General features: G+C 36.1%; 1 protein-coding gene across 3 annotated transcripts in view; it reads right to left on the reverse strand.

The window, feature by feature from the left end:
• Positions 1-16,060, reverse strand: part of drd2a (dopamine receptor D2a) — a 47,530-nt gene that overhangs the window by 6,667 nt on the left and 24,803 nt on the right. For all 3 annotated transcript variants that reach the window (XM_055029035.1, XM_055029032.1, XM_055029033.1), the window contains exons 3-5: positions 9,247-9,356; positions 1,047-1,183; positions 118-326 (exon numbers count right to left, since the gene is read on the reverse strand). In XM_055029035.1, the coding sequence (XP_054885010.1) occupies positions 118-326; positions 1,047-1,183; positions 9,247-9,356 (456 nt within the window). The remainder of the gene's footprint in view (positions 1-117; positions 327-1,046; positions 1,184-9,246; positions 9,357-16,060) is intronic.

Raw genomic sequence — 16,060 nt, forward strand, 5'->3', positions numbered from 1 at the left:
CAGAAAAATATCCCATAAAAATAAAGCGCTCTCGCGTAACACAGAGGCGACTCATTTATATTGAATCAATAAAGCTGCCAAGCTGTAAACAGGAGCCATAATTTTGAAGCTGCTCACCCTCAGTGAAGTTGCTACATCGGTGTCAGCAGGCTGACACACGCGCCGCTTTGGCTTTGTGTTCACACGTTTTCTGCGCTTCCTCAGGACCACATAAATTTGCACATAAACCAGCAGAGTAATGATGAAGGGTACGTAGAAGGACACGATGGAGGAGTACACCACGAAGGCAGGGTTGGCGATGACACAGAGAGACGCATCGCGGGTTGCTGTGGAGATAAGCGCAAGGTGAATGGAAAAACGTCATGCTGCATGTTTTGAGTAGAGGAAGACATATTTGCTTGAACTGTTTTATTTTGGGAATCTAATTACTTTTTAAACACTTGTCTCACTCACTGCAGAGATGCTACAGCTTAAAATTGTTGCAGCTTGGAGTTTAGTTGTTGCTGGAAGCAATGGACAGACCAAACACCTGGACAGGTTGCTACTCAGTGAACCCGACGTAGGTTTTAGGTTTGTATTGCATCGAGCTTGCTGAATTGCCAATTTCACTGTCGTCCAGGGTTTTGCCAGCAAAATGGCTCCAAGAGTCCAGCATGTGTATACAGAGTTACATAATTATCTATAGTTAGGATCCAGTAATGGATGTGAGAATAAAAGTGTTAAACGTTCAGCACTTTCAGACGTATTGTAAATAACTTGATGTTTCGTCTGGTGAAACAAAGGTTTGACTGACTGCAACTAAACAGTAACCAACCCGAAGGACCAAGGCTTATACGACATGAGGCGAATCTTGCAAGTAAAAGCTTGTTAAAAAATGTGCATTAGTGTTTCTATAAATGGCTGCCAAGCACTGACATTAGTCTGTAGAGTGAAAATGTTTGTTCCTGAAGTCATGTGGGACTATTGCTGCCTGCGTAAAAGTCAGACAAATACACAGAATACATGACAGTGACCGTAGAGAAGATTTGTATTCAACTCCCTCTTACCTGTGTTATTGAGGCCAAACAGCAGGGGACATGATATAGCAAAGGAGAGAACCCAAACAACAGAGATCATTACGGTGACTCGTCTCCTGGAGCTGTAGCGCGTGTTGTACAGCATCGGCATTGCCACTGCTGTGTATCTAAGATGAAAGCAAAGTAAAAAATAAAAAACAAATCACCATGTTATTGTGTATCCAGACACTTTCTTACAATACAACATTAGTAGCCTGTGGGGAAAGTTAGTAGTAGTCAGCCACTTTGCTGCAAAACAAAGTATGCATATGCACTACCACAACAAGCCCCCTTTTTTCTTTTATTTATAGAAAATGTTTGCGTACACATTTACATGACCTTGCTCTTCCTCTTATCCTTTATTGTAAGTCCTCTAAGGTAAAACTGAAAGTAAAGTTACGTTTGTGCACGTAATTTGAAATCTGAAATTCTTTGTATTTATTATTTTATTATGTTCATCTTTCTGCTACCTGCTTGTTTTATTTTTTTCACTTGGTGGGATTTTTTTTGCCTGAAGCGCAGTAGAGAACATGAAGTCCACAAGTGGGTTAAACTTAAAATGTTGCCTGTCATTTGTGATCAGATCCTTTTGGATGTTGGACTGGCCCTTTGGAAACAGTCTTGTGCTGCAGGCTTCAGTTCACATCACAATGAGAAACTGTAAAGCACAAATTTGTAAATTCATGTTGGAAGAAAGACCTTATCATTTAACCTTGCCCCATTATTTGACCTTATTAGTGCTCTTGTTGTAAATATCAGGAAGTGAACAGCATTTTAATATGTGTCATTCATTGATTTGTGTGCCAGATAGATAGTCCTCGTGCATAAAGTCAAGTAGTTTGGGATTTTTTGGAGACTAAGTACCATTGATGTGATACATAAAATAAAAGGATGCTGTTACATAGAATAAATAAACATTTCCTACTTTCCTAGATACATAATGAGATAAAAATGGAACAATATAACAATGTTTCATAGGTAATACCATTAAAAATTGAATAGAGCAAAATAAAACCTTTTTTTAAAAATATATTCCTTTTAATATGAAATAAATTGTTTTATTGATTAATTGCTTATACCATAAATTATATAATAAAATGATAATACACATTTTAAGATTATGCAAATTTAAAGGAGAAAAATAGCTTCAATATTACTGTTCAGCCAACAGGCCAGACCACATTCCTTCTAAAGATGGTAAAAAAAAAAAGAGTCCAGTAAATGAGTCTATTCATTTATCCAACAAATTCAGACCCATCATTTATTACCTCAAATATAAAAGAATATGAATGCTTTAAAAGCATCAATATCGGCTCTTTTCTGACAACATGTGGGAGTTTATAAAAATGACAGGATCTTCACTAATCTCATGCAGACATTCATCCATCTGGAACCCTGACACCTACAAAATAATCTGATTAACTTCCCACATTAGAGGTGTAAAGGACGTAACGTGAAAGAATAGATTTTACCCAATTTAGCAAAAGATAATTATACAACATGAGATCGACATTCTTACAATAGCAATAAATTAAATCTAGAATTTAAAAACAAATGCATTTAGGCTCAATAAAGTTGGGTTGTTATTGCTTATAAATGTATTATAGTTTCTTAATCTCTTATTTTTGGAATTTCTGTTTGTGTTTTAAAAGCTGAACCCTCTAGTAAGACCAAAATGTTAATAAATGCTTATGTGTCACATCAAAATTACATTAGGTTTTCATTGATGTGACACATAAGTTGAAATTTAAGGTTAATTTTGAACATATAAGGTGACATGAGAAGGAAAGCTTCATAATATGGTTTTCAAAGGACTTTTTTTGTGGTAATTGCCTTCCATTGTATCAATTTATATACTTTTAGCACACATTCACACGCTACAACACTGTAGCCATAGCTACCGTGTAGCATTTTGACATAAGCAACCATTTAATACTTGTCTCCATGCATTTATAACATAACATTTTTAATTAAAGATCAGCATGCTATTTGAGAATTTGTGGTAGCTTGTTTGTTTTTTAATTTAATTTATGACTGATAAGAAGAAAAAAGAGATTTTCATCTACAGTCAGGGACTTTTTGTAGATTTACACTAATATAATATACATCAAAGTTTATAAAGGCAAACAAGATCAGAAATGTGTCCTGGTAATGCAAAGAAGAAAAGGCTGAATGCCTCTTAAAATATTTTTGAGTGTGTAAACAATTTGAAAAGAAAAAAGCACTTATAAATGAACTTGTACTGAACTGAAAGTTCAGTATTAAGTCATCCTTTTGTCCTATCTATATTGTAGCAACAGAAGAAAGGATGAAAACACCACCAAAAAATTTATTAGTCTTACCATGAATCATACTTTCTGTGTGTGTGTGTGTGTGTCCTCTTATCACCTCCTACATTACGACAGCCATTGTCTTCTTGCATGTTTGAAACACCCAGCGTACAATATGCACAAATAGGAATCAACCATGACATTATTCAGATCAACTAGATCTACCTCCAAATGCGGGAGTCATCCTTCATTCTTATTCACTGCCGCAATAGTCTCCATGTGTGACCATGCTAGACTTGTATTTGCCATGTGGACTCCAACATGCAGTCAAGCAGAAAATAATGTAAAATTAAGCAGGGCGGAAATCTATAAAAAGAAAATATGGGGGACGTCTTGCACTTGGAATTGCAGTACATATTCTGGAAGTTAACTTAGCAAAATGACAACGCAGATTTACTCCTAAAAACTCCAGCTTGAAACAAGCAGGCTCCTGCTGCTGGTGATCTGCTTTAATTTACTGGCACTATTTAATTAAATTGGATCATTTGCAACAACACATTGGGTATTGTTGGTGAGCAGAATTTAAGGACCGCACACACTCAGTTTTTTAATGCCTCTGAGGCTGTTATTTCAGACAACCATTATATTAAAACACATCCAGCCAAAGATGCTTAACAACTGCATCTGCTAATTTTTCAGAGACAATAAGTCTGCACGTCGAGACAAAGCCATGGCAACTATCGCTGCTCTCTCAGCAGCTGGACGAGCCTTTATCAATCAGTTCAGAAAATGAAATGGCCATGGAGCAATATTTTCCTGTTTCAGCATAGAAAATCAAAAAAAGGACAAAAGAATATTCCCACTTACGTTACAATGTGTTTCAGTTAAATCCTCAGAAACCCCTGACTTAGATCTAAATCTCATGGAAAATTTGGTAAGTGGCAAAATTACTCTGGTAAAGAATCAAAACTGAGACCAAAATCTTTAGACCAAAATCTCAGAAGAACTCAGAAAACTCTGAGGTACAAGATCTTGCTTTTCTTTTCACTTGTACTGACAAGGTGAGGACTTGTGTTACCCAAGCCAGAAAATCTACTTGAAGAACTGCTATGATCAGTATTTTGTCAAGCTCTAAATGTAATTCACCCAGGCTAAAATCTGTTAGTTAATATTCACAGTTGAACATCTAAATGGAAATCCGGTTTACAAACTACCTCCATGTCTACAGGGGTATGAAATCCAGTACCTTGACATGCTGCTAATGCAAATATTTGTGAAATAATGGATCACTCTCCAGAGCTCAGTGAATCCCTACACGGTGCTGTGGTGAGTTTCCTCCTGAGCAGCAAATCCAGTTGTTCAGTCTTACAACTAAATGTGTTATTTTTAGTGACAGTACAACAAAGGGGAAGAGATCTGGAACAACAGCAACTTAACCACAGATTGGTGTGCCACCATATTTCTTATTTCAGTGAGCACACTTTTTATTTTAGTACTGTTATATTTTAGATTTAAACTTGGGATTTTGCTGGGCAGCTTGAGCTTGACATTCTTCACAATATTGTTTTTTTTCCTGTATTCCAATTTTCTATTACTTTTCTCTATTATACCTCTCCAAAGTAATGTTTGAATTTGCTGCACAAATAAACCCGTTTCAGCTTCATCACTCAAAAGCAGAAAATCGACATCTTTAGCAGAAAGAACTGCTTGAAAACGTTGGCCTCGGTGTAATTAGTCTATATTAAGTTTGAATTGCTGAACCAAGTTACTACAATAAATATTTTTTTTTTAATAAACCATGACTGTAAAGTTATGGTTTCACCTTTGTGATTTTCCCACTACTTTCTGTATTTTGTATATATATCTTAGTAGTCCTCTGAAGAACCTACTGCTAAAACTGACAAAGACGCTTAATCTTACACACATCTCTGCTATTTCCACTAAAAAAACCCCACTGAGATCATATCTGATCCCCGACAGCTTAGAATAAATGAATCAAAAATCAGCACAGCGGGAGAAAATTATCATATTATTAAATTACTTTTCTTCTACTTGAAGAGAAAAATAATATTTATTGTCATTTATTAATCACTAGAAATTCATCATTATATTTCTGATGCGCTTTCTTACAGAAAATTAATTGTTTCAACCTGGTTTTGAGCCATCTTGAACCTCTAGCTCAGGAGAATTGCCAGCGACGATCTATAGTTGAGACTTTCTCTTAGTTTGTCTTATTGAACTAAAACGTGGGGAGGAGAAGGCACATTTTTAATCTGAGTTTCTGGATGAATTCTCAGATTTTAAGAATTAAAAATCATGACGCAGGTAATGCTTTACAGGAGCTGAAGGAAGTTTGCACTACGCTTAATTATGACTCAGGGGAAGAATCAAAATACTCCCTCAGCGATACATTTCAATGTGCCCACAATGAATAAGAGTGAAATGTCATCAGTTATTTTGTTTGCTTCAGAACCATGTATATTTTAATCAATTAATAAAATTTTTGAGTAGTTTAAGGTGATTAGTTGAATAATATTAATTAAGAGGATAATCATGTGACCATCTGAAGCCACTTCGTCCTTTAACATGCAAATATAGCAACTTTCTAGGACGCCATTTTTTCACCTGCCCAACTGTGTCCACATTTAGAAAATTGCTGTCTCAGATTGATCCTGAAGAAAACAGTCCATGCTGTTTGGAAATTTCACAATGAAGAATTATATTAAGTGTAATATAATCAATAAGGAGGTTTTCTTAGTTTTATTGACATAGTGTGATATCATTTAAATTAGAATGTCATACTAAAAGCATCTTTAGAAAATAACATTTAACATTGCTATTACACATACTTATTATTAATAAAATATGCTTAAGATCTAGCAATAAACATATTTTGCTTGCTTAACTGCAGTAAGCCCACATTTCTATTTTAAATATGTTTTTTAATGTAATATTCTAATTTTAAATGTCACATTTTTATTGCATAAAAGTGTAAAATTTTAACATAAATATGGGTTTCCAAAAATCCATTTGTGTGTAATTAATCTATACAATGTGTTTCACTTAGTGAAAAAGTTCCTGAACTAAACAAGCTTTTCAATAATATTCCAATTTACTGAATGAGTCTGTATGATGGCTTCAAAGTATTGAGCTGTTTTATGCTAAATTATGTTTTCAATCTGCATCCCTACAGTAGAATTCAGCAAAAAGAAAAATACATGAATTTTAATTTAGTCTCTTTTTCTTAGATTTTGAACATGTAAAAGAGTTGTACGCTCTGGGATTAGGTAATTGGAAATCACAGAGTGATGCAATTGTTGATGCAACTGGCATGAAACAGTTGAGCAGGACCAGACTATTTAATGACTGAATTTTTTTAAGACCATCTGCCAAGTAGAAATGGTGTAAATTTAGCACAAAATTACACAAATGTGTGCCAGCTGTTCACACCCTACCACACTTATCTTTTGTTTAATTACAAATAATTATTGATCGACCGCAATAAAGGTGTTTTTTAAACTCAAATTTCAAAGGAGCTCTTGTCAAACAGAGCAATGATTTGTTGTGTGAAATAAAGTATTGACAAATCGGTGCAAAAACGTGACTGCAATAAACACAGCATCATCTAAGAACAAAACAATGAACATGCACAATAAAAGCCTACATATACTGCTCTGCTAGGATGAAATGGGAGAGAGAAGAAATTGGATTTAAAAGGTCTGACCAGCTCTTTCTCTGGCTTTGTCACCTATAACTATCAGCCACAAAAATCAAACAGGAGTAGATTTTTCATCCACTGTGTTCTGGTGAGAATATGGGACTTTGAAAGTTCAGTCATGTAATGAGCTCCGCTTGAATTAAAAGTCTTTCAAATCAAGCAATGAAATCTTAAACTCTGCTATAAAATAGTTAGTATACTGCACCAGTTAATGTATGCATCTGAAATTCAATCTGGAGAGACTCAGATGAGAATGAAAGCGATTAGAAAAGTTAGTTAAGTCTTTGGCGCTCGGGCCCCGGCTAAGGACATCGAGCTGAAGCGATAAGCTCGGATGAGCATTCCCGATGCTGATAGGAATGACATCCCCCCGGGACCCGGCCTGGTGGTGGAGGTCAGTGAATGAGTATGCCTGGGAGCCTGGACGATGGAGGTGGAGAAGGGGTGGAGGTGGGCTGAGCGCAGATTCGGGAGCGTCTGATGGGGAAGGAAGGGTCGAGGACACGGCAAAGCAGCTGTACGCAAGGAATCACCAAGAAAGGGATCCGCTGGGATGGTTTGCTGGGAAGCTGGGACGTGCGACTGAACGTGTTGAGCGCAGCAGCGAAACGGGAGGCACTTTGGATGGACGTCCTTATGAACTGAGGCGTGGTCGGTGATTGGCTGCGACATGGCTAAGTCTAGCGATGATAGGTCGTCAGTGATTAGCGGGAAGCGCCTACTGAAGCTGCGGGAGGGGCTAAAGAGTCTTCCAAATTGAATTTACGCCTAGGCTTCATTTTAGCACAGAAAAGGACATACGCCAGAAATAAAAGTAATTGTAGCATTTCTGTATGAGGCAATCGGAGCAGTGCACCTTTCAAAATAAAAGAATAGAAAGCAAGGCTTTAATGTGTCAAAGTCTGAAAAATTGTGAGCCTTGTTAGTGCTGGTGTCGTGGTAGCTTTGACATGGCGGTGCATTTTATTGACTGTATTGTTCTGCTGTGTTTTGTTTGTTGGCTGAGTGGCTTTAAAGTGATCCGGGTTTTAGGTTAAGTTTGTTTTTTTTTTTTTGCTTGTTTGTTTGGCTTTTATTTGTTATATAGCCTGTAGGTGTAAATTCAAGCTGTGAGACTCTCTCCAGCCTACAGGCATCATAAATGACCACGCCTCAGCCAACCAGCACCAGATTGTCGCTCCGCTCCAGCCAATCACCACGCAAGAGCTCTTTCAAAAGGCCAAACAATCACGGATCCACCTGCTTCGACCCACTTTCTCCCCGTCTCCACACTCATCCTCCCGAGTATCTTCCAGACTCCTCCAGGCTCCTTCCTCTCCAGGCTCCACTCCCCCAGCAGTGTCCGGGCCCGGGCAAAGACTACCCTGAGCTTCGCCCCGAGCCGATCATTCAAGTTCATGGAGATTCTCAGCAAGCACGTCTTCTGCCAGTGTCCGAGCGCCAAAAAAATTTGGGTCAATAAAACTTTCTAACTGCTGCTTTTTCTCAGTGTGAGTCTCTACAGATTGAAACGTTGCTGGTTTGTAGCTATCTAGATTGTTTGGTTTAGATTTTTGGTCAGATTTTGACTAAAATCCCTAGATTACAGCTTTGCTTGTAAAAAAACAAAATTTTGTATTATGATCTATGTTTTAGTCAGTGTCTTGTTTTCTAAAGCTCCTGTTGCCACTTTTGATTTCATTACCAAAAGATAATGGTTCAGGTTTTGATAGTTGTGATTGGCTGACAATGTTTCAAACTGAAAAACAGCTGAACTAAAAATTCTGTATTTTTCTTTCCTTTTCCAAATTTTGAACTCCTCCACATGATTTTGTCTTCAATATAAGATCTTTTTTGTAAAAAATGCTTTTGAATTTTACTCTGTGACACTTGATATTTTCACTGGCTTATGCTCTTTTCATAGTTGAAAAATCTTTTTCATTTATTTATTTATTTTTTTTTTATAAAAAGGTATTTTCATGTTATATTTGTAGGACATCTGGTGGTCCCTAATTAAAAACAAATCCTTCACTTTCAGACTGTGTGCAGAGTGAAATTCAAGTCTGAAAAGGCCATTTACTCTGTAAATAGACACAACGGCCTGGCGAGTCATGCACCGAGACGTGGGCATTTATTTTTTTATTATTCAGAAGCTAAGTATTTCCATTGATTTCCATGTTGCAATGATGAGTGACCACACTTGGCAAATCTACATCAGACTTACCGATCAATGCTGATGGCACATAGATTGAGGATGCTTGCTGTGCACATCATCACATCGAGAGTGACAAATATGTCGCAGTGGATCTTGCTGAAGCGCCACTCTCCCACTACCTAGTGAAAAAAGACATGAAGAATTTGCAGTTTACTGAATGTTAGCAAAATACATCTACACAAATCTCTAACACCAATATTATAACTTCTTTCTCTTCAAAAGAGCAATAAAGCATGCATACATATTTTGATTGTTTTCCTCCCTGGTAAGTGAAAAAGAACCAAAATCAAGTGTTGGGGAACAGTGAAATACAACCCAAGCATAGTTTCCTGAAAAAGCACAGAAATCCAAAAAGGGGAGAATTATAAAGCAGGGTTGACTAAAGTAAAGCCTTTGGCTCCTTGAGATAATTTTTGTGTGAACAATTCCAGAGTCTTGGAGTATTTCAAGTCACAATCAAAATCATGTAATTTTGAAACTATTTTCTTTGATCTTTGCCACTTCCAAGAACATAAAACTATCATTTTTATTTTTGGACCTTAATAACATGCTCTGCATATTTATAAACTCATTTAAAACGTGCTGAAGCCATCCGTTTTCAAAAGGTATGACCTGAGCTGAATATTTTGTCCATGACAATATGGTGGATCAATGAAGAACAGATTTCCAATCTAGTCCAGCTTTATGCACAAAGCACTTTAAATTACCAGGGGACCGAGGTATTGTACAGAGTACACAAAAACATTTTAAAACATGTCAATGTAATCACAAGAGAACATAAAAATCTGTGCAGTTATTTAAAATAATGTATCCTGATCCAAGGAATGTGCAATAGAGAAAGATTATTTTCTTAACTCTACAAAGGTAGAGTCTAATCTGACCAAAGTTCACTGCAACTGAACCGAGACCTGGGATTTTAGGCGGACCAGAATTTGCATTTTTGGTCCGCATCATAGTTTGATTGCCCATCCACACCTCCTCTCCCACCTCCCCACAGACTTTCTATGCAAACGAACTAGAGTTTGACTAAAGCAGGCTAAACAGGGCTTGCATGAATGCACCCTCCCTTTCCAAACTGATCATTTGTAATGTAATTTATTTCAAACATTGGCTTGTCATAATAGGCTTTAAAGAAATACCTTGTAACAAATTCTTGCATATCTTAAATGCTCATGAGCTACAAATCCTACAACATACGTTACAGTTTGCATAGCCTTCTCTCATGAACAACATTGCAACCTATTTATATCTATACCAGAGTTGGTCGCCATGGTTTGGTCAAATGATGAAACCAACATCACCGGTGATGTGCTGACAGCTCGGATTACGCCCACCCCAGCTGGAACAAAATCCTACCTGCTTCCTCCCACAGCTGTGTAAAGGGTAAGGGGGATGTAAGTGTCACCGGGCACCTCCTGCCTCTCTGTTGAAAATTAATCTTTGTCTCAATGATCTATTTTCAGAAAATTAAGATCCATCTTTTAAAAGCTATATGTTGATGCGGGTGGGATCAGACTACGGAGAACCATTTATCCAAGCCATGACTGCCTCACATCTCCAAGGCTCTATTACGCTCTAGCATTACACAAACCGTTTGCACTTGACATTTGCCTCCTCTGCATCTCAAAACAATTATAATGCTCTCTGCATTGATTGAGAGTGTGCACTTTTCTGTCGTCACCTGGTTTCCTACTCTGGAACGGCAGTAAGCAGATATGTCTGCTGATATATCAGGACACACTTTTCTCAAAACCCCTTCAAAGCAGCTGTTTAATCTTGAATTTTCAGCAGTCTTAGAGCACAAAACAATATAGATATTTAAAGTCAAAGACTTTCAGAAGAGCATGCAGCACATTCAGCTGCATCTTACAACCTAATTGCTAAAAAAAAAAAGGAAACTAAAATGGCAGACATTGATGTTGCATTTCCAGGGAAACATTTTTTGTGATAAGTAGAAATTGTTCTAAGTTTACCAGTCTTTATTTAATCTCATTAAATAAAGATGGTTGGCAAGTTGTCAGGGTTTTCAGGATTATCTGATTTTGAAAATGTTAGTAAATAAAAAACAAGATTAGCATATCTGATAAATGGATGATGGTGAAATACCAGCACTGCACAGGTGAAAAGGTGTTCCCTGCTACATAATAGGGAGGCTGCAGGGCAAAAATTTCATCATAGATATTTGTTAGTAAATTAAATTTCAGCTGTGTTTTTAAGCATGCCAGCTCCAATAAAGCTGACAACTGATGTTTAATCTCTGCATAGAGTGTCACTTTGATCAATAAAATTAAACAATCAAAAGCAAAATGAAAGCAAAATTCTTCTAATGCAAACCCATTGACAAAATGATATTCAAATAATGATCGAGCCAACAAAGTTATGTAATGAAATCAGTCTGAGAGAAAAGTCATAAAGTGAAGTATAAAACTTAAAAGATGTTTAAAGATCATGAGGATCGTTTACAAATAATGTCAGTTCATGTTGAAGCTGCAAAAGAAGCAACTTCCCCTGAAAGGTGTGCATGTCAATTTCTTAAGAAATCGGCAGAGGCAGCAAATACCTGACATAAAGTATGTTTTACAAACACATGCAAATAGATCTTTTGGATAAACTCTGGATGTTTTTAATCTAAGCATTATGTCATTTATGGTCATGGGTAGATCTGCGAAAAAACTGAAGACCATTTTGCTGTTTTATCGCTGGCGGCTTATTTGGCGATATAAAAAATGGCAGCTTGCATTTGCCCACCTGAAGTACTGTATGTCATGGCAGTTTTGACTATCAATAAACTTTAAAATTTAAATCTCAGACTACAGAAGACTAATTTTGTTAACCATTCTTCTAAAAGCACACGCATCTTTATTAGGGTATCAGTAAACGTGGAGAATACTGTTAATGAATTTGACCACTGGAAAGCCAAAATCAGACGTCTCCTAAGTTCACAAAAATAACCTTTTTAAATTTTATATACATTTACACATCTTACTGTACAATCCTAAAAGTTATTAATTTCTCTCAGTTTTTTTTCTATTTCTTGTCTGATCATTCAAAAAACATAAAAGAAAGTTAACAGTTTTGACTTTGTCGCCTTGAGGATGAGTATGAGTAAAGATTTTACCCTCTTCAGTAGATTATAAGTCTACTAATTAGGTATTGAGGATTCAGACTGACATTAGCAGAGCACTTTTTCTTTGTAAATGTTTGTCCAACTGCTTGTTCAGCTCGCCAGCTGGCAGTAGATGAGACTTTAAAAGGAAATCTATTCAAAGTCGTCCATATTTGTGATGTACGCCAGGCTGCTTTTAAGCAAACAGTCACTGTAGTTCTCTGTCTTTGAACACTAATTTCAAAATGTTATTCAAATATGCATGAAGGAAGGAAATGTATATATATTTTCTTATATACATATAAGGAAATATATATATACATACTGAGAGTTCTTCTTTACTTTAGGATGTACTTCAGAAACTGGTGGATAAAGATGGTGGTTTCTCACTTATATAAAAATTGCTTGCTCGGCTCTAAAGCCAGAAAAACTGTTTTGGGTTTGAGTTAAGCTTTAGATGTTACAGTCCACCGCACATCCACACCGTTTGTTGTCCACTTAAAACTCTGCCTGTCGACTTCATATCGCATTTTGCCACACAAAACTAGGCTTTCACAGGCTTTTCTAGGATTTAAGGATCGTAAACTTCCATGTTTAAAGAGGAAAGAAAATTCTGCTTGCAGTCAGATATGTCTCTTGTAATACAACAGCTTGATAAGGAATGCCTTTTGATCTATGGGGAAAAGTAAGAACTTTCTTGTTTTACAACATAAGGCATAAAATTAGGCATTGTGCCAAATCCAGCTCTTCTCTTTCCCTCACACTACAAACCACATCTGGGATTACAACCCTTGCACAAACACTTGTGAGAGAGGACAGAAAAGTGTAATCTCCAGCTTTCACATTAACAATGAACAATGTGAATTCAGACACAATATCATTTGCGACATTGAGGAAAAAGAAAACGAAACAAACAAAAAAGTAGAACAAAAGTAAGAACTGTTTGTTTTGCTGTTTCCTACTAAGATCTGGTCATTTTGTCAGATGTAAAAATGAAGTTTGCTGTTGGTATCTAAGTTAATTCATAAGGGTCATAGCTATTGCTGTCAGAATCCATGATTGATATGCAATTAAAATTTCAATTTGCAATTGGGAGGTGAGTGATAGAGCAGATTGATGGCTCTGGATATAAACACATCCTGCTGTTATGTTCATGAATATCACAGCAATAAAAAATATGTTTAGAGTGTTTTGTTTCAATGCTGTCATCACTAGTGCAAGTTATAGCTTAAGTTTTACACTCATCTAAGATATAGGAAGTTATTCTAATATCATTTGTCATTTATTATCCCATTTGATTTAAAAGTGTAAACATACAAATTTACCTATGTTTGTTTTTCCAGAGATCCTTGCCAATGGACACATTGCAAGTTACATTTGATCATGCTATATTATTTCATAGTGTGAATTAATATCACTCTGTGTTCAAAAATGTAAAACTGTTTCTAAATTACAACCATAAGGATGTTCTGAACTCAAAAATAATATAATCTCAAAAACGTCAACACTGATATGAAAGTAAGTTTATCCAAGATAAGAGGAGTAACCACAATGATATGTTAGAGAAATTATAAATGTAATTGTTTTGTCAAAAAGTAGAAGACCAGTTTAATCTGTGTTCAGTCCTTAAAAAGCCCCACTATCAGTAAGGGAAACAGAATTTCCTACACTTGAAGAAAAGAAGATTATAATGAGGTTCTACATGATAATGAATGTTTACTGCTCAGCCGGTGCAGCAAGAATAGAGACGTCTAAAAGAAAACAACAAAGCAAAACTGAACTTAAGAAAAAATTAAGCCTTGCAAAAATGAAACTATGAAACATGCATGACAAAAACACTGAAACTGAAATCACAGTTGGAAATGTATTGTAACATAAATCTAGGCTTTTGTAAATAGCACACACTGAATGTTACATGTGAATAAATTTGCTTGTGATAACAATAAGGTATGATGAGTCCAAATAGAAACATGAATTTAAATTAGTTTTTACTTTCTCCAGGAACTTGCATAAAAGCTTCACTGCTGCTTAAGCATGGGTGCTGTAGCAGATGATAATTAACATTTATTCTAAGTGTCTTTCCACCAATTCAGATCACGCATAATTTTCCTTCCATGGACTCCAAAAATCCGTCACACATGGAAAAAAAGCAAAAACTGTGGTAATTAATGCAAATCTAGCATTTAATAATAAAGGGCAAGTTGAATGCTCTGCCCACCCTCTGTGACTAAGTTATGCTAAAACATTATTAACACAAGAGCCTTGGTCACGGACATGGTCAGTGACACCAGAATTAAAACAAAATCCAGGCGAATGAAAAAGAAAAGAAATATGGCCTATGCTCCAGGAGTTACCAGATACTCTAAGAAATCTGAGCTTCATGTATTATTGTGAAATACATGAAGCAACATAAGAAACAACATTTAGTGGAAAGGTTTGGTGTCGGTACATCTTCACCATCTAACAAAACAGCGTCTGTATTTATTTTTGTTTTTGTTATTGCAGAGACACTGTATACCTCTATACTACACATGCAGAGCTCTACACATATTTTCCCCTTTTCCATGTTTTTGTAATTGTTTTATAATTTGCTTCATACATTCACATGATAATATATCCAAGACATAGAAACTGAAATCTATAAATCTATAAATTTATTGTTTTAGTAACTAAAACAATAAAAGTTAGTGTAAAATTTTCTGAAAATGTAAAGAAAAAGAGTCATCCAAAACAACATGACCATATGTTAAAAAGAAATCTAAGTGTTGCTATGTTTGACCAGTTCCACTTGCCATTCTGATAGATTCAAGAAATAAATAAAACTGAATGAGTCTTGTCAAACCAAGTACGTTAAAACGATTTAAAAAGTAAAACATTATCCTTTAATCAAAATTAGAACAAGAACAAATGAAAACATATATATTAAAATCTGTCAGCCTAAAGTGAGCTAAGAAGACATAAGTCCTTTGAAACATTTAAATGTCCAAGGTGGTAAACACACTCATTGAACTGGAGCAGCTGAATACTTGTGTGCTGTTGGCTGTGTGTGGAGTGCTTGTCTCTGTCTCACCTTCAAATTAAGCACAGCACTCCATCGATAGGCAAACCATGAGGCGAAAAAAAGGAAAGGGACGTGGGAGAGTGTGGCGTTCGAGGCCAGAAACAATAGAACAATAGAACAATAGATAGATGGATTTAAAAACTCGCATCTGAGAGCTGAGAAAAAGTGGCAGCATCTGGATGTATTTCACTGATATTGAAGGCAGTAAAACTGAGAGAAGATTGTTAAATTATTAAAATATACATCAGCGTAAGGTGAGCAACAAGATCGATCACACGTTTGTTTCTGTCTTCAGTTTTCTGGTGAATAGTTTCATTAAAATGTTCAATAGTATGAAATATTTCTTTAATAAATTTACTTTGACTTACGTTTCTTGCTAAGTCTCCTTTTAAACACTGAGCCTCTGCCAGTCAAAGTGACAAAGTCACACTGTTTGCTCGGCTCGCGCACGCTCAATGAAAACTTTCGACTCAACCTTTACTCTCTCGGGTCGTCGTGGTATTCATCGCTATATCATGCTAAAAAGCCAGAGCAAACAAATCTTAAGTATTTTGTCCGCATTTTATCATATCTTATTAGCTGCAACTCGAATTACTCTTGAATATATTTGGAACTTTTGCTCTTATGTGTTTGTTTTGGATGCTAGTATTGCTATA

Source organism: Poeciliopsis prolifica, unplaced genomic scaffold, assembly GCF_027474105.1.
Source record: "Poeciliopsis prolifica strain line A6 unplaced genomic scaffold, Auburn_PproV2 SCAFFOLD004, whole genome shotgun sequence".
NCBI classification, from domain to species: domain Eukaryota; kingdom Metazoa; phylum Chordata; class Actinopteri; order Cyprinodontiformes; family Poeciliidae; genus Poeciliopsis; species Poeciliopsis prolifica.